Here is a 24,428-nt window from a genome sequence, read left to right as displayed (position 1 = left end):
TACAGATTTGTGTATATATGTGTTCTGCAATTATACTTTTTCAGTTCAAATTTATTTAAGTATATATTTCACACAGGGAAAGGTAATAAATGCTGCACTAATTCAGATTATAGCTTTTACTAGATCTATGCTTTTGCAAAGTTTTGAACAACTTTTTTCTTCATAATGTTTTGAAATCAGGTGTTTAAGAACCATTTGTCGATATTTCACCTTAAAGTTTGCAATTATTCCTTGATCTAGTGGTTGAGAAGTGGATGTTATGATGGAAGGAAAAAAAACACTGTTTCAACATTATTCAGTTTAATATATGGGAGAGATGTGGCATTGTTAAGAAATAAAATAACTTTTCTAATCTGGCAAATCATTCTTTTACCCAAGATCAGCCATTCTGTCATTATCTCCCTAGTCATCAAAGCTTTATTGTTTGATTTTCAATGTCATTAAGTTTACTTAAATCCAAACTTTTAAAACACCTTTGTTTCCTAGATTTGCCTATAACAAGAAGTATTTCACAAGTGCCTGCCGTGCTTGCACACAAAAGTACAGTTAGATGCTCCTTTGCCACTTTACCTCCAGCACATTGTTTCCCTTTCTAAGCCACATTGTATTACCCGGAAGGCGCATCTGTAGCCGGGTGGGAAGGAGCAGCAGTGCATAGTACGCGCTTCTTGATTAGACCGGGGTTCAAGCCCGTCACCACCAAATACGGAGGATGTGGAAAGGTCAGGGAATGACCACAGCATATCCCGGAGCAATATGGCCTTAGTTGCTAATGCTCCTAAAAACCAGAACTGGGCAAAATAAAAGACCCATTTTCATTAGCATTCCATGTTTTGTGGTGAGTATGCAACAAGTATTGATGACAGCTTTTTTTTTTTTTCACTTAGCAATGGTATTCAAATTAACATCAATAGACTCCCACAAATTGTTTTTAAAGAAATCTTGGGACACCTACAGAACTTACCTAACCAGCCATTAGATGCTTTAAAGTCAATTGTGCCAATTTCTTTAGCAAAGTTCTAAAGAAATTTTGCTAAAGAATTTCTAAAGCTTTGGTTTGAATCATAAGCCCAGAGATGGGAATGTTTTGACTGTGTACCCAGCATTCTGTAGGGAAGTGGTGGCCAGAAGTTTATCAAACTCTAACAGGGAGCTAAATAATTTTGTAATAACTGAGAGCAAAATGGAGGAAAAATTGTTGAAGTTAAACATAAGAAAGGTGCCTTGGGTGGATGGGATCTATCCAATTATATTAAAGGAGGCAGCAAAAGAAGTAAGCAAACCCTTAGCCATAATTATGAGAGCATCCTTGGATTCTGGGGGAGGTCCCCATGGACTAGAGATGTGCAAATGTATCCCCCAAATTCACAAAGGGTGATATGAATAATTACAAACCTGTTAGTTTAACTTCTGTTCTGGAAAAATAATGGAGTCACTGGTTAAAGAAGCATTGCATGATCATCTAGACAAGAATGCAGTTATAGTTCAGGCAGAGCATGGGTTTGTTAAGGGGAAGTCTTGTCTGACCAATTTGATTGGATACTGCAATGTGGTCACAAAGGAACTGGATGCAAAAAATAATTTTGATATCATATATAATTTTGATACTGCTATGGATAAAGGGATGGTTGAATGGGAAACAGAGAGTGGTAATCAATGGATACTGCTCTTCGTGGACTAATGTTATTAGTGGAGTCCTCCAAGGTTCAGTGTTGGGCTCATTGTTTTCTATATTTATCAATGATATTGATGAAGGTATATCAAGCTTAATGTCCAATTTTACAGATGATACGAAGGTTGGTGAGGTTGTTAATGACAGTATGCTACTGCAACAGGATCTACAAAAGTTGGGCTGAGAGGTGGCAACTGAAGTTTAACATCGACAAATGCAAAATACTGCATATGGGTAGCAATATAGAGTAACATACCAACTGTGTGGTACTACGTTCAAGTTATTGGAGAATTAAAAAGACCTAGGGGGTAATTGTGCAGTCAAATATGAAGTTTTCTGGGCAGTGCAGACAGGTTTCCAGAGCAGCTCATTGGGTTTTTTCAATGATATACAGGAATTTTTCTAGTAGGGATAAAGAGGTGATTATCCCTTTGTTAAGGCAATGGTCGGGCCACACATTGAGTACTGTATACAGGTCTGGAGGCCTCATTTTAGGAAGGATGCCTGCCACTGTTTTAACAAAGTTTCTTGATTTTTAATAATTGCTGCTGAAATATTTCCAATTTTGAAATGATCAGCTAACTTACAAACTCCATACTTTTCTTTTCTAGAAAATTCTACCTTTTCTTTCAGAGTTAACTGTTTTTGAGACATATGAGTACAGTATGAGTATGTAAATGTAAATTCTTACCTGGGCCTGGAATTCTGCACAGAATTTAATAATTGTCCAGAATCTGTCCACTTGAAATTTACTACGGTACTGTAACAACCATACACTCTAAGAAAACAAAGCTGATTCTTAAAGAATAGATAGATGGTAGTACCAGATGTGCGAGTCAGTTTTTTTGCATTTTGAAGATCTAGATATACCATATGTTTACTGGTGAATGGAGCAGTTTCAATCAAAGTGTCCAATTAATTTTGACTGATTTTTATGGAGCATGCATTTGTAGAGGACTCTAATGCAAATGCATTAGTCCATTTATAAGGTGTTAATTTTTTTTTTTTTTAAAGAAATTTATTCTACAGTACTGTATTACAATTGTATTCTCACATTCACACTAAAACTCTCCCCTTTCCTGCTCAGCAACAGTGTCTCCCAGGTTTACAATTTTATTGCCTTGATAAGCAATGTACATGCCAATGAACTGCTTCAGACAGTCACAACAAAGTTTGTAAATTTGCCTTCTTGGCTAAATGAAGACCTATGAAAACACACATGTGTGTTACCAGCAATGAATGTGTTCATCTGAAATGCTACCCTCGAAATAATCTTTTTCTTCTGCAGGAGAGTTGAAAGATCAAAAAGGACAGCTATCAAAGAGTCCATGTCTGCTAGAGAGTGTCAGCTTTAGAGAGATCACTTAGCATGCAATTTCAAATACTTATGGCTGGGATCCAAGCCTGAGTGTCCACAACAAGGGGCTTCCACTTTAGAGAGGTGTCCATTAAAGGACATTTCACTGTACTGTAAAACAATTTTAAATGCATGCCTAGTGCAGCATATTCAACAATATTTTGAGAGAATATTGATGAATGTGCTTCACAAAAAAATACTTCACATTGGAGGATAAAAAACTATTCTTCTTAAGGAATAATTATATTGAGATATGTTCAGTCTATCATTTTATATAATATTTTGATTTTAATAATGTACTTTGGAAAAATTAAATTAATTTCTTGCATGTAATAGCAAAGATCATTGCTATTATTTGTTGTTATTATAACTATATCAGAGAAAAAATAACAGGGGCAACTCAAGGTCACTCACTAGGCTTTCTCTTCCAGAGCGTTAGTGTGGAGTGAAAAGTTAAAATAAGTGATCTTGAGCTGAGCTACTTGTTTTCCCTACTTGAGCTGTATGACTAGTTGTAAGGCAGCAAAAACCTTAGTTGTGTAGAATTAAACCTATTGTTTTTGCACATCCTTACTGTTCATTGTTTATGGAAGAGATTACCCATGTATTTAATTAAGCATACATTTTTCCAGCACTCACAGTTTTCTATCTCCCTTTGCTCTCAGCTGTTCTAAAGTAATGTCAAACTTGTCACTGGCTCATACAAGCATTCTATGACTAGCCACATATCTGTAATTTGTAATAGTGGCCTCTGCTAAGTTACAAAGATTGCTGAATAAGAGATAGTACTAAAAGAGAGAAATTCAAAGTTTCAATAATAAACGGTAGAAAGCAACAGCATGATATAACATATTTATAATAGGATGCCACCCCCATACAGCATCAGTGCTTAATTCTAACTCATCTATGGGAAGGCATGGACTCATCAGTGCCATCCTGACAAAACAATTATGATTTAATTAACAGTGATGAGAGGTTGGGGCTTAAAGGGGAACAGGCATTATGTGTGTTATCAGACACTCAGTCTAAAACACTGATGGATCCAATATCTTTCTATTTAAGAAGATTTAGGAGAAGTCCGGTTGGCCTGCCTCCCTAAAATCCACTCATGCACACCTCGATGGTAAGCCCTGTTACGTCCTTAGATGGCAACAAATGTTTAGAGTGAAGAGGAAAAGACCAAACCCTCCAGAACATGACAGCACAACGAAACAAATGGCTCTCAGTCCCCAGTGGCTTTCACTCCCCCTCTTATGGCAGCGATAGGATCAGAGGGTGCTAAGAATCTCTGGGTATGACTAGGCTGCCATGCACGGAAACTGAACTTGGCCTGTTACAACGTAAGATCACTCATCGGTGAAGACAGGATATTAGAGCTGGAAAAGGAATTAGAAAATGTGAATTGGAATATCATCAGTTTGGCTGAAACAAGAAGGAGAAATGAATCACTTATAAGTTTATCAAGTGGAAATCTGCTGCACACCAATGGAAACAGTGACAGGAGCAAAGGTGAAGTTGGCTTTCTGGTCCATAAAGATATAAAAAACAACATTTTGGAATTCAAAAGTACATCACCAAGGGTGTCAAGACTACTGCTGAGGATTTCTAACAGGTACAAGCTAAAAGTTATAATGATTTATGCACCAACATCGAGCCATGACAATGAAGAGGTTGAAGAAATGTACACCGAAATTGAGAGTCTTCTAGATGAGCAGAAAACCAACTACACTATCATTATGGGGGACTTCAATGCTAAGGTTGGAAAGAGACAAAACAGTGCAGAAAGGGGAACTATAGGAAATTTTGGAATTGGTGAAAGAAATGAAAGAGGTGAAAGAAATGAAAGACATGAAAGACTTGTGCAATTTACAGAATCTCGAGGATTGTCAGTAATGAACACTTTTTTCAAGAAAAGGATGAACAGAAAGTGGACATGGAAGAGCCCAAATGGATTAACAACTAATGAAATCGACTTCATTCTCATCAACAGAAGATATATCGTGAATGATGTTACTGTCCTGAACAAGGTAAATGTTGGAAGTGATCACAGAATGGTAAGATGCACACTTGATATAGATGTAAGAAAAGAAAGGAAAAAACTGACTCAAGTAAATAGCATTAGCATTAGCATTAGCATTAGTAGAGGCATTTGATGCAAGAAAGCAAGCTTATGCAGCATCAGCCAAAAAAAAAAAAAAAAAAAAAAAAAAAAAGTAACATAAATAAATAAAAATAACCACTTCCACTTCACCCCTCTGTTCGTTCGAAATACCTGTCCAGCTGAGCCTTAAACTTATTTAGGCTATCAACTTCCACGACAAGGGATGGAAGTCTGTTCCACCCACCAACCACCCGCTGGCTAAAGGCAAATTTCCGCACATCTATCCTACATCTGTCTTTCCTCAATTTGAATTTATGCCCTCTCAGGTGATTTTTCTGAGCTACAGGAAGAATCCCATCAGCATTGAGCATGCTCAAACCATTCAAGGCTTTGTACACCTCTATCAGATCACCCCGCTGGTGCCTAGTTTCCAGACACTGTAATTTGCAAAACTTAAGCCTTTCTTCGTAAGAGAACCCCTTTGTCCCATTCACCAATCTAGTTGCCCTTCTCTGTACTCGTTCCAGCAGCTCTACATCCTTCCTGAAATGAGGCCTCCAGGCCTGTATACAGTACTCTAGGTGTGGCCTGACCATTGCCTTATACAAGGGAATAATCACCTCCTTATCCCTGCTAGAAAAATTCCTATATATCATTGACAATACACCATGAGCTACTCTTGCAGCTCGTCTGCACTGCTCAGAGAACTTCATATCTGCCTGCACCACCACCCCCAGGTCCCTTTCATTCTCTACCACTGTCAGTGTAGTACCACAGAGTTGATACGTTGCTCTGGGGTTGCTGTTTCCCATATGTAGTACTTTACATTTGTCAATGTTAAACTTCATTTGCCACCTCGAAGCCCATCTGCTCAACCTTTCCAAATCCTGTTGCAGCAGCATAGTGTCAGTAGTGTCCTTGACAACCCTGCCAACCTTCGTATCGTCTGCAAACTTGGACATTAAGCCTGATATACCATCATCAATATCATTTATAAATACAGAAAACAATAAAGGCCCCAATACTGAACCCTGAGGGACTCCACTAATAACATTAGTCCACGATGAGCAGTGTCCATTGATTACCACTCTCTGTCTTCTCCCCCTCAACCACCCCTTTATCCATAGCAGCAACTTGCCTCCAATGCCACACTGCTCCAATTTGTGCAGCAGTCTTCCATGTGCAACAGTATCAAAAGCCTTTCTAAGATCCAAGTATATAATATCAAAGTTATTCCCTGCATCCAGTTCTTTTGTGACTGCATCATAGTATCCAATCAAATTGGTCAGGCAAGACTTCCCCTTATACGAATAATACGAAGGTCTTTGAAATAAAAGAAGAGGAGAAAAAGCAGTATGTACTGGAACTTAAGAACAGGTTTTAGCTTCTGCAGACTGTTCAGGACCAAGATATCGACAAGGAATACTACAACTTTCTGAAAGCAATAAAGCCCAAGAAACCTATAGGTAAAAAGAAATCCAAAGAAGAAAAAATTAGTCAAGAAACACTTGTCATGATGAACCGAAGACAACAAATGAAGAGCAAGGTAAAAACTGACAAGGATAAAATTGAGTATACTGAGTTATGCAAAGCCATTAGAAAGAGACTCAGAGAGGACATAAGAAGGTTTAACTCAAGAAAAGTAGAACAAGCATTAAGGGAAAAAAAAGGAGTTAAATCAGCAGCCATGAGCAGTAATACAGAAAGACAAATGACACTGAAACTGAAGAATAGCGATGGTGTACTTATAAATAGCAGAGAAAGCATAATTCAAATAGCAGAAGACTATAGAGAATTATACAAGGAGCAAGGGAATGATGCTGGCAGTGGGGAAGATGGATCACAAATTAGCAACACATACGACATACCCGATATTCTTACTGATGAGGTAGAACATGCATTGAAGAAAATGAAGAATCAGAAAGCCCCGGGGGAAGATGAAGTTACTGTAGAGTTGTTGAAATTGGGAGGAAGAGATATAACACAAAAACTGGCAAGGCTCTTCACAAAGTGTATTAGAAAAGGTGTGACGCCTAAGGAGTGGAATAATGCAATCATAGTTTTGCTGCATAACAAGCTAACAAGCTAATAACAATTAGCTTGTTATCTCACATCTACAAGTTGTTCACAAGGATCATTACTAACAGATTAGAAAGAATACTTGATGAGAATCAACTGAATGAGCAAGCTGGCTTTAGGACAGGATTCTTAACTATGAATCACCTTCATGTAATATCACAGTTAATGGAGAAAGCAAATGAATATAAAACACCGTTATGCCTGGCATTTGTGGATTATGAAAAGGCATTTGACTCCATACAGCATAAGGCAATGTTTGAGACACTGGAAAGACAAGGCATAGATACACCATATACAGTGGATTCCGGTTATTTGGACCACCGGTTAATCAAGGCAGCCATTTATTTGGAGCAAATCTTAAAAAACAGAAACCAATCGAGAAAATAGCCAGGGTTTACTTTGCTTAATTGGGACAGCATGTCGTTTAATCGGGGCAGGAGACCGCAGCACTGGAGATTACGCTACGACTGTCTCCGACGGTACCACATGGTTCGGTCGAAATTCTGGAGGTCACAACCATAAAACAATTAACAGTCACCTGTTTATTGGGCTTTTCTGTTAGTGAAATCTATCGGACAGTAAACTCGATCTTACTGAATTTGCGATAATACTGACAGCTGGAATTCTGTGGGTTATTATGGTGAAATGAGTTTACACTTCCATGAAATCTTCAATCATATAAAAAAATTAATTTTCAGATCTTCTCTTCATTCCTATTTTTAAAGCTTTGTAACTTGTTACTCCGTTCTCACTTGTGCGTATCGTGTTCTTTGTTATTGATTGCTTATCTTTTTACTGTTTTAAATTTTAACCCCCCCACCCAGAAATGTCAGTGAACAGAAATGTCAACTAGTTCATATGTACATATTACAGTACGTATTAATTATTCCGATTATCACATATATTCTTCCGATTTTTACATATTTTTTAATTGGTAAGGTAATAAAGGGTAAATTTGTGCTTAATATATCTTTACTTTTATAGCCTGTGGATAATATTCCTCCTATTTTCGCTAATTAGAATTGCCGTTTAATAGAATTAAAATTCAGATCACAACGACCGGTGCTTACTGCACATCATATAGTGAACGGTATTTTACTATGTTGAGTTCGTCGTAACATGATTTGATTGTACAGAGAACCAACTGTAAAAAAGGGGAGGGGGATACATTGTATTTTTAACAATTTACGTAAAACTTGGGTTAATTGGGGCAGCCGCTTAATCGGACCAAAATACACTAGTCCTGACATGTCCCAATTAACCGGAATGGACTGTATTATGATTTTGAAGAAAATATATGAAACGCTACCTCCTTTATTAGACTAGACAAAGACAGTAGCAAATTTAAAATTGAGAAAGGAGTTCGACAAGGAGACACAATATCTCCGAAGTTGTTTACTGCTGCCCTTGAGGAAGCTTTTAGAAGATTAGACTGGTCGCAGAAAGGAATCAATGTGAATGGAGAGTACCTAAACCATTTATGATTTGCAGATGATATTGTGGTCATAAGCCACGAACACAAAGAATTAGAGGAAAATCTTAATCAGTTATGCAGAGTTAGTAAGGATTTTGGACTAAAGGATGAATATGGCTGAGAACTATACAGCGAAGAATGGAATGATTATATTGGGAATCAGACTGTTAGATAAGAAGAGAAATACAAGGATTAGGCAGCAAACTCAAGAAAAGGACATTCTTCTCAAAACTAAAGAACTAAAATGGTCCTGGGCAGGACACATAGCTTGAAGATATGATGACTTGACAGATGGACTAAGAAAATAACAGAATGGTACCCAAGAGGAGCTAGAAGAAATCCTTGAAGACAACAACTGAGATAGACAGATGAAATTCATGAGTTTGTGGGTAGCAAATGGATGGCCATTGCATGAAACAGAAAGAACTGGAAAGTTGCTGGAGAGGCCTTCATCCTGCAGTGGATTGAAAATGGCTGATGATGATGAGAGGTTTGCAGGAGTATTTTGCCCTTTCATATGTTTTTGCAGCCAGCAGGATTTAAATTGCATAGATAATGCACTTTGCAGTGATTTCCCCTGGTATTGCCCTACTTTAAATAGAGGGCTTACAAAAAAGGTTAATTAGCCATTTTTATTTAAAGCTAAAGCACTGTTATGACATCCTGTTTCAGGACTAACTGGTCCCTCAGATAGCAGGTAGTCTTCAGTGACAACACTGAAGACTACCTAATGCTGCACTGAAGACTACCTACCTGCTGCATAAGCTTGCTTTCTTGCATCAAATGCCTCTACTAATGCTAATGCTAACACTCAGACTACTTTGAAGCTCTGATTTTGTATACTGAATGACCCATTGATTGGACATGAATGATTGGAATGGATTTTTACCATAAAGGAGAAATCTTTTTATTTCTGATAAAGTAAATATAAATAAAACAAGAATGGATTTTTTCAGCTATCAGAAGCTCAAAACAATCTGGTATTCCACTTTAATTGTTCAAATGACAGGAAGTAGCTTTGGGAGCATTTCTAAAAAGGTTACAAGTTCAGAATTCTCATTAGTATATATTCAATGTTTGCAGTAATGGATAAAAGATTTTTATTTTCCCACCACATTTATGTAAAAAAACTATACTGGAGGAAAACTAAAGTTTATATATCCAGATAAATCTTCCAAGAATGGATAGTAATAAGGTTATAATACATATAGTTTGTTATATCAATTCCATACTAGACAGTTTTATTCTCATGATAGCATCCCTGGTATGAAATTTTACAAGGACAGTTATAAACAAAATGATAAGAACAAGCAGTAAGGCTATAAACAGAATGATAAGAACAGGTGGTATGGATGTACAACTTTGTCAGCCTTTCTGGCTGTTGACCATTCATATGCTGTCTACCACATAGTATCTTCACAATCAAACAAAGATTAAACTGCACCTTTTGGAGCAGTGGATTGAACATATTGGATATGCAGAATGACTACATGGTCACCTGACCCATATCCATGGGCTTTTTCTTCTGGGGTTACTTAAAATACAAGAATTATATCTCATCAACATGCCCTATTATCAGCACAAGCATTATTGATGCAGATATTTTTAGTCATAATTAATGCTATAATAAATTGATGATATTCTAAATTTGTGACTAATTGACATTTTTCTGTTATCTGATAATTAGCAGATAATCTCTGAAACTTTGAAATTTGACACCAGGAGCAATGCAATCGTGACTCTCAAACTGTCTGCTATACATTTTCATGATAGTATCCATTGTGAGATATCTGCACAGATATGGACTTTAGTTTCCACCTAGAAGCTGTAAAGTATTATGGAAGTGATGACCTCATTTTTTTTGCATGATTTGTTTTTTACAGGAGGTTATATTCACAGTAAACAATTCCTTTGATTTAGAAGTGATGATGTCTCTTGACTCTGCTAAGGGAAAAAATGTTTCAGATAAGGTAAGTATTCCAAAAAAAAAAAAAAAAGTTTATATAAAATATGTAAACAAAGAGTTATATATACATATATATAGGAATTATAATTGTATATGTTATGCAGTAGTACATCCAGTGATCCAAATGGATCACTGGATCTTTGTTTTGAAAATCATAAAATTGCATTAAGCATTCTCAAACCACCTTGTCTCTGCTGCTTATACATTCAGAGGGTGTTAAATTTGTAAATAAAATTTCTGACTACCTAAACTATGGAAGAGTTGTAAACAAGTTATTAATAAATCCAAGCTTGATTGTGAAAAGCCTAAGAGTAGAAAACCTTCTCACCCAAATGGCAGTAGTTGAACCTTGTGGTCTCTTGCCAAAGCTCTGGGCCTAACTTTATATTTTAATTTCAAGCCCGTGACTACTAAATATGATAAATATCTGTATTGACAATTTATTGTAAACTCTACTGACTTGGTTGTCGTGCCGGAGTACAAACAGAAAATTTAATTTTTTTTTTTTTATACTCTCACCTGTGTTACATCCTGATGATTCTCTTTGCATCCTCATCTAAACCTTATTAACATTTTATCTTTCCTCTGACTCTTGCATTGATGATTTTTAGCATTAGCATTAGTAGAGGCATATGATGCAAGAAAGCAAGCTTATGCAGCATCAGCCGAAAAAAAAAAAAAAAAAAAAAAAACCACTTCCACTTCATCCCTCCGTTCGTTCGAAATACCTGTCCAGCTGAGCCTTAAATTTATTTAGGCTATCAACTTCCATGACAAAGGAATGGAAGTCTGTTCCACCAACCAACTACCTGCTGGCTAAAGGCAAATTTCCGCATGTCTATCCTACATCTGTCTTTCCTCAATTTGAATTTATGCCCTCTCAGGTGATTATTCTGAGCAACAGGAAGAATCCCATCAGCATTGAGCATGCTCAAACCATTCAAAGCTTTATACACCTCTATCAGATCACCTCGCTGGTGCCTAGTCTCCAAACACTGTAATTTGCAAAACTTAAGCCTTTCTTCGTAAGAGTGCCCCTTTGTTCCATTTACTAATCTTGTTGCCCTTCTCTGTACTCGTTCCAGCAGCTCTACATCCTTCTTGAAATGAGGCCTCCAGACCTGTATACAGTACTCAAGATGTGGCCTGACCATTGCCTTATACAAGGGAATAATCACCTCCTTATCCCTGCTAGAAAAATTCCTGCATATCATTGACAAGACCCCATGAGCTACTCTTGCAGCCCGTCTGCACTGCTCAGAGAACTTCATATCTGCCTGCACAATTACCCCCAGGTCCTTTTCATTCTCTACCACTGTCCGTGTAGTACCACAGAGTTGATACGTTGCTCTGGGGTGGCTGTTTCCCATATGTAGTACTTTACATTTGTCAATGTTAAACGTCATTTTCCACCGTTCAGCCCATCTGCTCAACCTTTCCAGATCCTGTTGCAGCAGCATAGCATCAGTAGTGTCCTTAACAACCCTGCCAACCTTTGTATCATCTGCAAACTTGGACATTAAGCTTGATATACCATCATCAATATCATTTATAAATACAGAAAACAACAATGGACCCAACGCTGAACCCTGAGGGATTCCACTAATAACATTAGTCCACGATGAGCAGTGTCCATTGATTACCACTCTCTGTCTTCTCCCCCTCAACCATCCCTTTTTTCATAGCAGCAATTTTCCTCCAATGCTACACTGCTCCAATTTGTCTTCCATGTGCAACAGTATCAAAAGCCTTTCTAAGATCCAAATATATAATATCAAAGTTATTCCCTGCATCCAGTTCTTTTGTGACTGCATCATAGTATCCAATCAAATTGGTCAGGCAAGACTTTCCCTTAACAAACCCATGCTGTGTCCAAGCTATAACTGAAGCCTTGTGTGGATGATCCTGCAATGCTTCTTTAACCAGTGCTTCCATTCATTTCCCTGGAACAGAAGTTAAACTAACAGGTCTATAATTACCTGTGTCTCCTTTTGATCCTCCTTTGTGGATTGGGTCACATTTGCACATCTCCAGTGCATGGGTACCTCCCCGGAGTCCAGGGAAGCTCTCATAATTATGGCTAAGGGTTTGCTTACTTCCTTTGCTGCCTCCTTTAATATAACTGGATAGATCCCATCTACCCCAGGTGCTTTCTTGTGTTTATCTTCAACAATTTCTCCTCCACTTTACTCTCAGTTATTACAAGATTATCTAGCTTACTGCCACAGTTGAATACACCTCTGGCATTCCCCTGAATTCCTGAATAACTCCTCATGTTTGAATGTAGATGCAAAATATTCATTTAGTTTGTTAGCTACCTGAGCAGGATCATCAACAGTTGACCCATCGATATCAAGTGGACCAATCTGATTCATCCCCTTCCTTCTAGAGTTTACATAAGTAAAGAACTCTTTGCTGTTTTTCTTTGCATCCCTTGCCAAAGATTTCTTGTAATCTGTCTTTGCCTGCCTAACCTCCTTTGTAACTTGGTTACAGATCAACTTGTATGTATCATAGGCTTCTGTGTCACATGTTAATTTGTATGTATCCCATGCATTTTTCTTCTCTGTCATATGTCTCATTAGTTCATCTGACATCCATTTAGGCCTAAACCTTGAATAATATTTCTTAGTTGGTATGTAAAGACTAGTAGCTTCCAAGATAAGTTCTTTGAATGCTTCCCATTTTGAATTTGCTGTTGGTTACATCTTCAGTTGGTCCCACTGTATAGAATTTAAATACTGTCTCAGACCATCATAGTCGCCTTTACGAAAGCAATAACCCTTCCCTTTACCCCTGATGGTAGTTACCTCTTTGAGTAAATCCCACTTCAGCACACTGTGATCGCTGCCACCTAGTGGTTCCTTTATCTGCAGATTCTTACTGCATGAAGAATCACTACTGATGATCAAATCAACAGTATTACTCCCTCTAGTTGCCTCCTGAACATGCTGATGTAGAAAACAATCATCCAGTAAATCCACAAAAGCCTTGCTAGTGTGTGAGTGACCAACCCACAAATTCCAGTCAATATCTGGGAAATTAAAATCTCCCATTATAAGACTCTCTGAAGTGCTGGCCCACTCTATTTCCCTGTACAGTTTCTTATTATACTCATCATAGTCATTAGGCCTATAGCACACTCCTACTCTCAATTTTGATCTCCCAATGCTTATGTCACACCAAACTGACTCGACATTGCACTGTCCAGCGATGTTGACTGGCTTCACTTCCTTGGATTTTATGTGTTTCTTAACTAATAGCATAACCCCTCCTCCCTTCCTATCCTGTCTATCCTTTCTGTAGACGTTGTACTCCCCAAATTCCAGTTCTGCATTCCTTATATCTGTGTGACACCACGTCTCTGATATCCCAACAATATCCGCCTTTGATGCTTTGAGCAATACCTCAAATTCATCAAATTTATTTACCAAACTCCTAGGATTGGTGTACACACAAGTATACATGCACCTGTTTCTATTCTTAGCTACCCTAACACAACCCATGTGTTTACTTGTAGAGCAATGACTCCCAGCAGTCTCTGAAATATCCTGCATCTTGTTTTTCAGGCTTCTGCTCATTCCAATAGAAGCAGTGCAAGAATCACTTTCACCTCTGCTAGTGGCTAGATGGTGAATCACTTTCACCTCTGCCAAAAACTCTGCCAGTTTTTGGTCTCCCTTGGTCTTCCTAAAAGCATCAAAATAATCCTAAAAAATCTCGATACCAAGAAGTTTCAGATCCTGATGGCATTTCTCCAGTTGTTCTTGCAACTTGTGCAAAGTTAACTCCTACTTTGTGTTACCCATTTACGCTCTCTTTTCCACTAGTGTTTTTCCTTCTTGGAAATTTGTTTATATCCTACTAATTCCAGAAAAGTTTACAAATTACTTCAGTTGTAGCCCCATTGTAATTACCTCAACTCTTTCCAAAATAATGGAAAAATCCATTAACTGTCAACTCTTACCCCATCTTGAAACCTTCTGTCTGATTAATTATAACCAATATGGATTTTATCAGCATTGATTCATTGGTGATATCTTGGCTTATGTTACTCATCTTTGGGCATATTTCACAGAAAAGTTCAGAAACTCATGCAGTTGCTCCCAACATTTCTAAGGCTCTTGATCCTCTTTGGCACAGCGCATTAAAACATTCTAATAAATTTCCATCTTATGGTCTGTCTTCTGTCATTTTGAAATTGGATAGCCAGTTTTCTCTTTGACTACTCATTGTCTGCTCATTGGCACTTGTCTTCCAAATCTCAGCTAATAGCAAAGTCTCCTAAGATTTCATTCTCTGAGCTAGTCTTTTCCTCCCATATATTAATGATCATTTATTTGAAATCCTGTCCATAGCTTTGCTGATGATAGTATGCAATATTCCTCCTTCCAGTTTGAGAAATCTTGCTATGTGCAAACAGCTACAGCTTCTCAAATATTCATACCATTTTCTGAAATGCTGATCTCCAGTGTGGAGTAGAAACCTTGATTAATAGTGAAATAGTCTACATGCTCATTTCAAACAACATTCAGTTCACATTTCTTTATTGGGAATAATGCTGACTTTTCTTAGCATAAGTAAGTCATGAATATTGCTTTCTGCACATCAAAATTAAGTTTTCTCTTTCATTCCCAGCATTACTTTTCTTCTGAAGAGCTGTTGACTCTATACAGGGTGTTTCAAAAATGATAGTCAATAATTTAAAGGTGAAAAGTGCAAACTAAAATAAGCAAAAAAGTCCCAGTAAACATCGGACTGCAAATGAACCATTTTCGAGATAATGCACATTTTCTGTTAAGATCTGCCACTGACTATGGGAGCACTAGTTTAACAAAAAGCTGTAAATCCTTTGCTAAGGGTGGTTTTATTAAACATAAGATAATACATTTTTAATTTTTGATTTCAACACCACAGGATTTTACAGATGTTACATGTTACAGGATGTTCTTTCTAACACCTTTTCCTCAACATCGGGTGTTATGCTTCTGGGCCTACCTGCTCGTACTCCATGTGCGAAGCGCCCGTGTTCTTTAAGGTGTTGATGTACCCTGATGAATGTGCACCTGTTGGGCTGCCGTAGGCAGAGAAATGCTTCTTGATACAAACGTGCAGCCTCATGTGCACTGCTGTTGGCTTTACCATACATGAAGCGCATGTCCGCATACTCTTCGTTGCTATAACCTCTTTCCATGTTGATATCCTTTGACAAGTACTAGTATGTCTGCTACATCTCAGAGCATTGAGAGAGGGGAAACAGAGAGAATGAGCATAACCTAACCTAAACAAACAAGTCAGTGGTGGATCCCAACTCTGTACAGTTCACCTTGTCAGTGGTGGATCCCAGCTAGAAATGTGCAATATCTTGAAAATGATTCACTTAAGGACCCATGTTTACTAGGCTTTTTTTTTGCATAGTGTAGTCTGTATAGTTCACCTTTAAATTATTGACCATCACTTTTGAAACAACCTGTATAAATCACAAATCCATTGTACCATGGAAAACTGTTCCCACATCCTTTCTCTGATATATTCTCCACTTTCTCTCACACAAATGTTCAATTTCTGCATAACAAACTGCAATGTGCTTTTCTACATTTTCATTTCCATTGTCACTGTTCTGCTGAAGTAGCAATTATAATGTTACCTCATTTTTTTATCACACAGGTCCAAATACATTGAAATTCATTTCATAGTTCAGTTCCAAATTTACCAAACTAATTTTTCTTCTTCTTAAAAAAATAAATAAATTTGTTGATATCAGCAAGTCCTTGTCACTGTGTGCAACTACTGTAATATCCACTTAATTGATTTCTTTGAAATGGGGGTCTTAAAATATAGTAACACCAATCTGCATGGTTTTTGATGTTTGTAAAATAATAATTAACTCAGTTTTTATGTTGATTTCAGAAAGGTTATTCATTGTTTTTCTAGCATGTGCCATTTTTTCACAAATTACTTAATCTGATGTCACAAGTTATATTATTAAATGCATTAAGTTAAAAGTAAATGCTGGGAATTTGTAAACTAAATCTTTACATGTTGGCAACACTGCCTTCAGTCATTCTTTCCTTGACCTTGAGAGCTCCATGCAGCAGTGTTTATTTTTGAGATTATCATTTGTGTGAATGGCAGGCAAGGAACTTGTGCTGAAAAGTGAGTAAAATATCTTTACGCAAGTGTTTGAACAATCCAAACTTATTTTATTATATTTATGGAAACTCAGTGACCATGATAAACAATGGGCTCTACATAAAGTTTGCCTGTGTTGAAGCATTGAGATTGTAGAAAAATGGTAAAAAGACGGCTATGCCATTTGCAATTCCCATGATTTGGCGGGAGCCTACAAAAACACTGTGATGACTATGACTTTTGCTTAGTTAATGTAGAGGGATACAATGCAAAGAGTAAGAAGGGCATTGTGTATCCTAATATTCCATTTGCCATTAGACCAGTCTCACATGGAGATAACCTGCTGATTAAGTGCCCTCCACTTACATTGGATAATGTAACAGCAGAGAGTGAAGCATCTGAAGATGAAAATGAAGTCTACATGCTTGGAGACATTGAGTACAGCCTTCAACTGTTTTCACAGCACGAACTGCAGAATTCCTTTATTCTAGACTTAAGTCAAAAAATCTTCTAGCCAATGAGATGTTTTTCTGATGGTGGCGCAGACACAGAGAATAAGAACTAGTCTCCTACATTTCTGAAGACAATTCTATGGTTTTCTGCAGTAATATAAATGACTTAATGAACTATTTAGTAATTAGTTATAGTCCTACACAGTGGAGAATTTTATTGACTCATTCAAAGAGGAGTCTCAAAGTTGCGTTGCTCCTCAATTTCAAATGCACAGAATGTGCATTTGAAAGAAACACATAACAACTTGAAGTTGTTGAAAAATATTAAGTATGAAGAACATGGCTGGTTGGTTGGTCTGTGCTGACTTTAAAATGATAGGCATGTTACTTGGACAGCAATTTGGCCTTGTGTATTCCTTGCTTTTTTGTGTGAATGGCAGGCAAGGAATAAGCACTGGGATGTCAAGGTCTGGCCAAAAAGGGGTAGTTTCAAAGATCAAATAATCATAGTTCATAAACCACTAGTAAACCTCAAAATTGTCCTCCTCCACCCTTGCACATCAAACTGGGCTTGATGAAATAGTTTGTGAAAGATTTATCTCAGGAAAAGCTTTACCCCTGCTTCAACTACCTCTGTACTAAATTCCTATCAATCACCCAGGAGAAGCTAAAACAAAGTATTTTTTGTTGAACCTCAAATTTGCAAACTGATGAGGGACCAAGATTTTGAGGGGAACTGTGAATAAAAGAGAAAAACAGGCATGGATTAGGTTCAGGTTTGTTGTTGAGAACTTCTTAGGGAACAAGGATCCAGACTACAAGAATATAGTTGAGATTATGTTGGCAAACTTCAAGCTGCAACATGAGTGACACTCATCTCTCATTTTTTACACTCCCACGTACTGCTCAGAAAATTTAGGAAGTGTTAGTGAAGAACAGGGTAAGAGGTTTCACCAGGACATTAAAGACATAGAAATGAGGTACCAGGGAGGTGGAATGTCACCATAATGGCTGACTACTGCTGAATGATGAAAAGGGATTGTAAAGTAGAAGAATCTGCAAGAAAATCAAAGCAGCAAAAATTTGATCCATCATAGATCACTTTTTAAAATGAGAGGTGAGTGTTTAGTGGACTTTTTACCACACTGCCTTTTTAATAGTGTTTTCAACATATTTAAATATAAAAGTCTGGTAAAAGTAGCATTTTGTTAAAATTTCAGTGCAATGCAATAAAAATTACCAAAATTAATAAAAATTTGAGTAAAATTTAGTTTTCTTGCATGATTTTTGAAGAAATCTGATGTGATAGAACCAAACAGTTCATTTTTGAAATCAGCATTAGAAAATGATTTAGAAACACCCTTTTTAGAGAAAACATCAGTGAATTTTTTTCAAAATGCTAGTGTAATCTTTCTTTAAATCATCCAAAAGCTGGCAAATAAGGAAAGATAGATGTGGAGTATATGTAATGAGAAAAACTATTACAGCACTGGAATACATCTGTGAAAGTGAGTGGTGATTTTGCTGCCAAACAGGTATGATCAGAAATGTACCAGTTTGTTGTGCGGACCCCATATTTTTAGAAATATTTTTCTGAGTAAAAATATATAGAGAGAGCATTACTCTTTGACTGTTATTATTCAAGATATCAACTTTATCTTTATTATCAATATTATGCTTTTTTTGATAGCCACCTTGAAATACCAAATCACAATATTTTTAAATAAAATGTTTTAGTTCAGTGCCAGATGATGACAGAACAATTTTTTAACATGAATATGGAAATAAGGATATTTAAATTTTGCAGTCACAACAATAATGCTGAATTTTATTGCAGGAACCAGACCCAACAGCTAATTTAACGTTCAACCTGAGTCTGAAAGACGATGAAAAATTAGCTAGAGAACAAGTAGTCCTTCCATATCTCAGGTAAGGTCCATTTAGTAAAGTTTTGTAACAATCATAAAAACTTTATTCCTTTTTGGCTTTGGATTGGATTTTTCTGGTGCATTAGCAGCAGTGGCTATTATGCAGCAAGACAAAGGTAAAAATAGATTCCGGTAACTTTGAAAGAGGTTACCTGGTCAAAAGATTAAGTATAAGTTTAAAGGGCGGTATATATTCTAAAAATATAAAGCTTATTTTATATACATGTATATAAATTAATAAGATGTAAAAAACTAAAAAGAGCTGACACTTTGTCTTGTCGGATAAAATCTAACTGAGTGTATAAGGGTCAGTCAGATGGTTACAAGTGATAAAGTACATATTATTAAAATCTGGGCACAATTAAAATATGTTACAGGGATAAAACTGTATCATAGGACTCACACATGGGAGGATCATCAGCCCTCAGCAAGAAAGAATGTGTCAGATGACTGTCCTATGCGGGTCCAAGCAAGAACAACTTCCTCCTTACGATTTCTGCCCTTTTTGGCAGATATTATTTCAGTCATCCTATTAGTACTCTACCACAGAGCTTATTTAACTTCCATTTAGATCATGCTGTCTGTAATGTAAATTGATAGACATTTTCAAAAGCTCTGAACTCAAACTGTGTACTGTCACAGTTTGAGTTCAGAGCATTGATAATCGATGCACTGTCAGTCTTCTCAATCTGTGCAATGCCAACAACTTATAGCAATTTGGAATGCTAACAGATCACTGTGTAATCATGCATATATAGTTATTTATTATTAACACTTCAGTCAGAAAATTTTGACTGATTGTTTCTCTCTCTCTCCTTCCTGTAGAAAGCATAACCACTGTGGCTGGGAATCATGATTAAGACTTGGATGTCTCACCAACTGGATGCTATTATTGCAAGTTGTTTGTTTCATAAGGATCCCATAAAACAAAACAGCAAAATGTGACCATCACAATGCAGCCAGTTGCACCCAAGGGTTAATGTTAACCCTTAGCTAACCATGCCAAGTTTCTGAGCAACCAATGTGAGCTAAAGAAGGGGTGGACATTATTAGAAGGAATCTTGTTTTAAGGTGTTTTTTTTTTTTTTTTTGTCTGATGCTGCATAAGCTTGCTTTCTTGTATCGTATGCCTCTACTAATGCTAAGGTAAAATAAATGTTGCCCACTTTTTTGAACATTCCTTCTAATAAGTCCCCCCCCTCCAAAAAAAAACCTTTGTGATCTCTTAGAAACCACACAATTGACTCAGGGTTTATATTGAGGTAAATAAAAGACAGATTTATTTATCCCATTATCAATCCCACACAACTGACTTGGGGTTGATAATGAGGTAAATAAAAAGCAATGAGAGAAAAAGCTAGCATACAAATTAAAGACCAATTAAAAGAAGTGGTATAAATAATTAAACAGTAATCCACAGTATAAGAAATAACAATAAGACAAAAGTTAGTTTTATTGATTAATTTTTATTAATTAAAAATTACTAAAAATTAATTATTAATTTTAGTAATTAATTATTAACTTTTAGTAATCTAGTTGGCAAACTAAAAGCAAATAATGAATAAGGAGAGCCTTGCTTGAACTTGCATGTAGACCTTGGGCATTAATGCAAAGAAGAATTTCCCTTATGCACACATTTAGCACAATAATACACAGAATGTTAAAATGGTGTTTGGCCCTGCTTAGGGAAGAAACAAGTATGCAGAGCTTTAAGGTCCAGGAACATACATTTGTTACTGTGTACAATTACAATTATACTTGTGAACAATTTTGCCATATGAGATGTCAGTAATAATACTGCTTTGCAGACTTAGTTTGCTTCTTTACAAATTTCACTGCAATAGAAATTATGCTTTTATACACTGCATATATTGAATTCGCATTTAATTGTTTTTTTAATTTTTTTTAATGTTGTCTGCCTTAGAATTAACTTATGTTGTAGGTAGATCAGTATTATCATAATTGAATGCACATACATTTCTTTTCAATTTTATTAGAGAATCAAGCAGTTCAACATTCATGCACTCCTGTTGTAGATAAATTAAAAAAAAAAAAAAAAATTAAATAATGTTCTTGTTTATACTCTGGCACAACCACCAGGTCAGTGAAGTTTACAATAAATCATCAATACAAATGTTAATCCTATTTAGCAGTCACAGGCTTGAACCCCAGTCCACTCAAAGAGCGTGTGCTACTGCACTCTTGCTTCTGCCCACTCAGCTACGTCAGGCCTTGGTAGTCTGTAATGTACTTGATCACGTGGTACTATAGACCAGTAGTCTCCAAAGTGGGGTGTGCAAGACGATCCATGGAGTGATTTGGTGAGTAGAGCGAGCGATGAAATCCTTCCATTTGGATCAATGTACAGTCAGTCCTCGTATAGCACGATAGTTGTTATTTGGTTTGTTATTTGTTTTTTTTTTTTTAGGAGCATTAGCAACTAAGGCCATATTGCTCCGGGATATGCGGTGGTCATTCCCTGACCTTTCCGCGTCCTTCGTATTTGGTGGTGACGGGCTCGAACCCCAGTCTAATCAAGAAGCGTGTGCTACGCACTGCTGCTCCTTCCCACCTGGCTACGGAGGCGCCACGATAGTTGTGTTCCTAGAAACCCTCGTGCAATATAAACAGGCCCTATGGGAAAAATAGGGTTAGGTGCCGACCACCCAAGATTGAACACACATTTGTAACCAAAACATTACCAAATACAATAAATAATTGTAATAAAATACTTACATATTTTATTACGACTATTACGTAATAAAATATTGCTAATGCTTTTGCTTCTATCGTAAGCAAACTTGTTTTTTGTTTGATTTTCTATCCAAACATTAATTTCTTCCAATTCTTTGTGTCTTAATCTAATGGATTTTAATTACACTTTGAGTTGTTCCTGCTATGAAAGTTGTTTTTATTTTCTCTGCATTCTTTGTAATTCTCGGCATTGCCTCATTTAGGTCTGTAGCACGTGCAATATCACATGGTCTTTCATTTTGCTCAAAGCGTTTCACAATTCGATTTCATATTTTTTCTCTATCGACAAAGGCGGAATGGCCATAAGCCTTACCGGGAAAACCCCGGTGGGCCGGAGGTCGGTGTGATTTTGGCCATAAACCATAGTATGAGGCCACTATAAATTTTCCCGGGTAAGAATTTTTGACCAGTCCACCTCTGTTTATCGATATTGCTTTTCTTTTTCTCTCTGAATCTGCAGTGTCTATACCAGGACGCTTCCTTTTCACACCTTTTAAGTATTTTACTCATTTTAGGGAATAAAGCACAATTACAAAACGAGGAGGCACGCTTGATATGCATAAACAAAGCTGCGCGCATGTAGCAACTGAATAAACAACACCGTAAAGGCAGAGATACACTATTAACACCTCACATTTTACTAAAGCACAGTTCTAGGGGTTACTACCATAAAACAATAAAAACAATTTCCAGTTGCGTTTCTGCTAGTGGAATCTGTTATAAACTGATAGTAAACTTGATCTAATTGCATTTGCGATTATACCAATAGCTGGAATTGTGTTAGTTTTTACGTTATTATGGTGAAATGTGTTTCCCCGTCACTGATATAAAAAACAAATACATTTTCAAAATCTTCTCTTCATTCCTATCGTGTTGCATTCAGTTGCGGTGATTCTGCATTCGACTGCCATTTCTTGTAAACACAAAGGCGAATCGTGCATAAGCGAATTCGGTTCGTGTTATATAAGATATCGTTCCCCTATTTATAAATCATGTATAATCGAATTCGTGCAGTGTAAACACGTGTTATACGAGGACTGACTGTACCTATGTGAGTTGACTTTCTCTGCAATGACTATTATTAAAACCACGTTTAGAAATAAACTTAACTTGGAACCAGACCTTCGGGTAACTGTGTCCCAAAATATGAAACCAAGCAATAATGAAAAATATTAAAGCACATTGTTCCCACTAAAAAATGGTGTTGTTTTGATTTATACCACTTTGTACTTTAATTTCAATTTCGTTTTGTTCTGTATTTTTGCATCAAATTAGATTGTGATCTTTTCAAATTATACGTGATTTAATATATATGATTCTAGATATAATGCTTACCATGTAAATTATTTATAAATAAAACAAATAGTATTACATTACATTTACTACACTTGTTACATTAATGATTTCATATCATTTTGTGCTTGAACTTCAGTTTAATTTTGTTTTGTGTTTTATTTGTGATCTTTTAAAATTATATGTGATTTTAGATATAATGCCTTCTGTGTAAATGATTTATAAATTTAAAAAAAAAAAATATTAAACTTATATATTTAATTTTTTTATTCTGGGGTGCACGCTAGTCCTTTTAAGTAAAATAAGGGTGCGCGACCGAAAAAGTTTGGAGACCACTGCTATATGCTTACAGGAGTTTCAGTGGAATCATTAAAGGTATACTGTGAAAAAGCCAGTCAGTGTTGTGAGAGTCACGCCATATGTGTTCATTCAAGTCTAATGACAAGTATCTTCTGTCTTCTCAGCCTTCTACCCATGCACAGTACTGAGTACTATAGGTTCTATTACCTTCATGTTTGTGGTTTTCATTAAAAAAAAAAGTTCTCATGAAGTAGATGCATTGTTATGGGTAGCAGAACACTGTCTTTATCAATATGTAGCGTGTTTAAGTGTTTTCATTTAGTGGTAATGTAGAACAAACCCAAACCCAGGAATGGAAAGAAGTCTGGCTAAAAGATACTCCATGTCTGGCCTTTAAGACAGCATTGCAGACAATCAGGCGCCTCCATAGCCAGGTGGGAAGGAGCAGCAGTGCATGTAGCACACGGTTCTTGATTGGACCGGGGTTCGAGCCCGTCACCACCAAATACGGAAGATGCGGAAAGGTCAGGGAATGACCACCGCATATCCCGGAGCAATATGGCCTTAGTTGCTAATGCTCCTAAAAACCAAATAACAACAGCAGACAATCATCAAAATCTTTAAAAGTAGATGACAGGAACCTATTTTCACCAGCACAACACATAGGGTCTCTGTAGCCTTACAGTAATTCACAAGCTTCCTGTATGATGAACCTGTTTATAGTAGTGTCAAAAATGGTGGCAATGGTCATTGATTTGACTAACCACATTCTTGATGTGGTTAGTCAAATCATAGTTCATTTAGCACTGATGGGTGCACGAGAGTGTAGAGGAAATGCACAAAGCAAGTGATCCAGAATGCATTCTGCACTCCAAGCAGGTCTTCTGGTGGTGGTGTTTCCATGTGGAGACTTTTTGTGG

General features: G+C 36.8%; 1 protein-coding gene across 1 annotated transcript in view; it reads left to right on the top strand.

The window, feature by feature from the left end:
* Elp5 (Elongator complex protein 5) overlaps positions 1–24,428 on the top strand; it is a 46,348-nt gene that overhangs the window by 20,850 nt on the left and 1,070 nt on the right. The window contains exons 6-7 of the mRNA XM_090387769.1: positions 10,567–10,653; positions 19,071–19,162. Coding sequence (XP_090243895.1) covers positions 10,567–10,653; positions 19,071–19,162 — 179 coding nt within the window. The remainder of the gene's footprint in view (positions 1–10,566; positions 10,654–19,070; positions 19,163–24,428) is intronic.

The sequence above is a fragment of the Mastigoproctus giganteus genome, chromosome 13 (assembly GCF_048544385.1).
Source record: "Mastigoproctus giganteus isolate SK-2022 chromosome 13, ASM4854438v1, whole genome shotgun sequence".
Taxonomy (NCBI): Eukaryota; Metazoa; Arthropoda; class Arachnida; order Uropygi; family Thelyphonidae; genus Mastigoproctus; species Mastigoproctus giganteus.
Note: the sequence above shows the minus strand (reverse complement) of the source record. Positions and strands in the feature narration are given on the sequence as shown.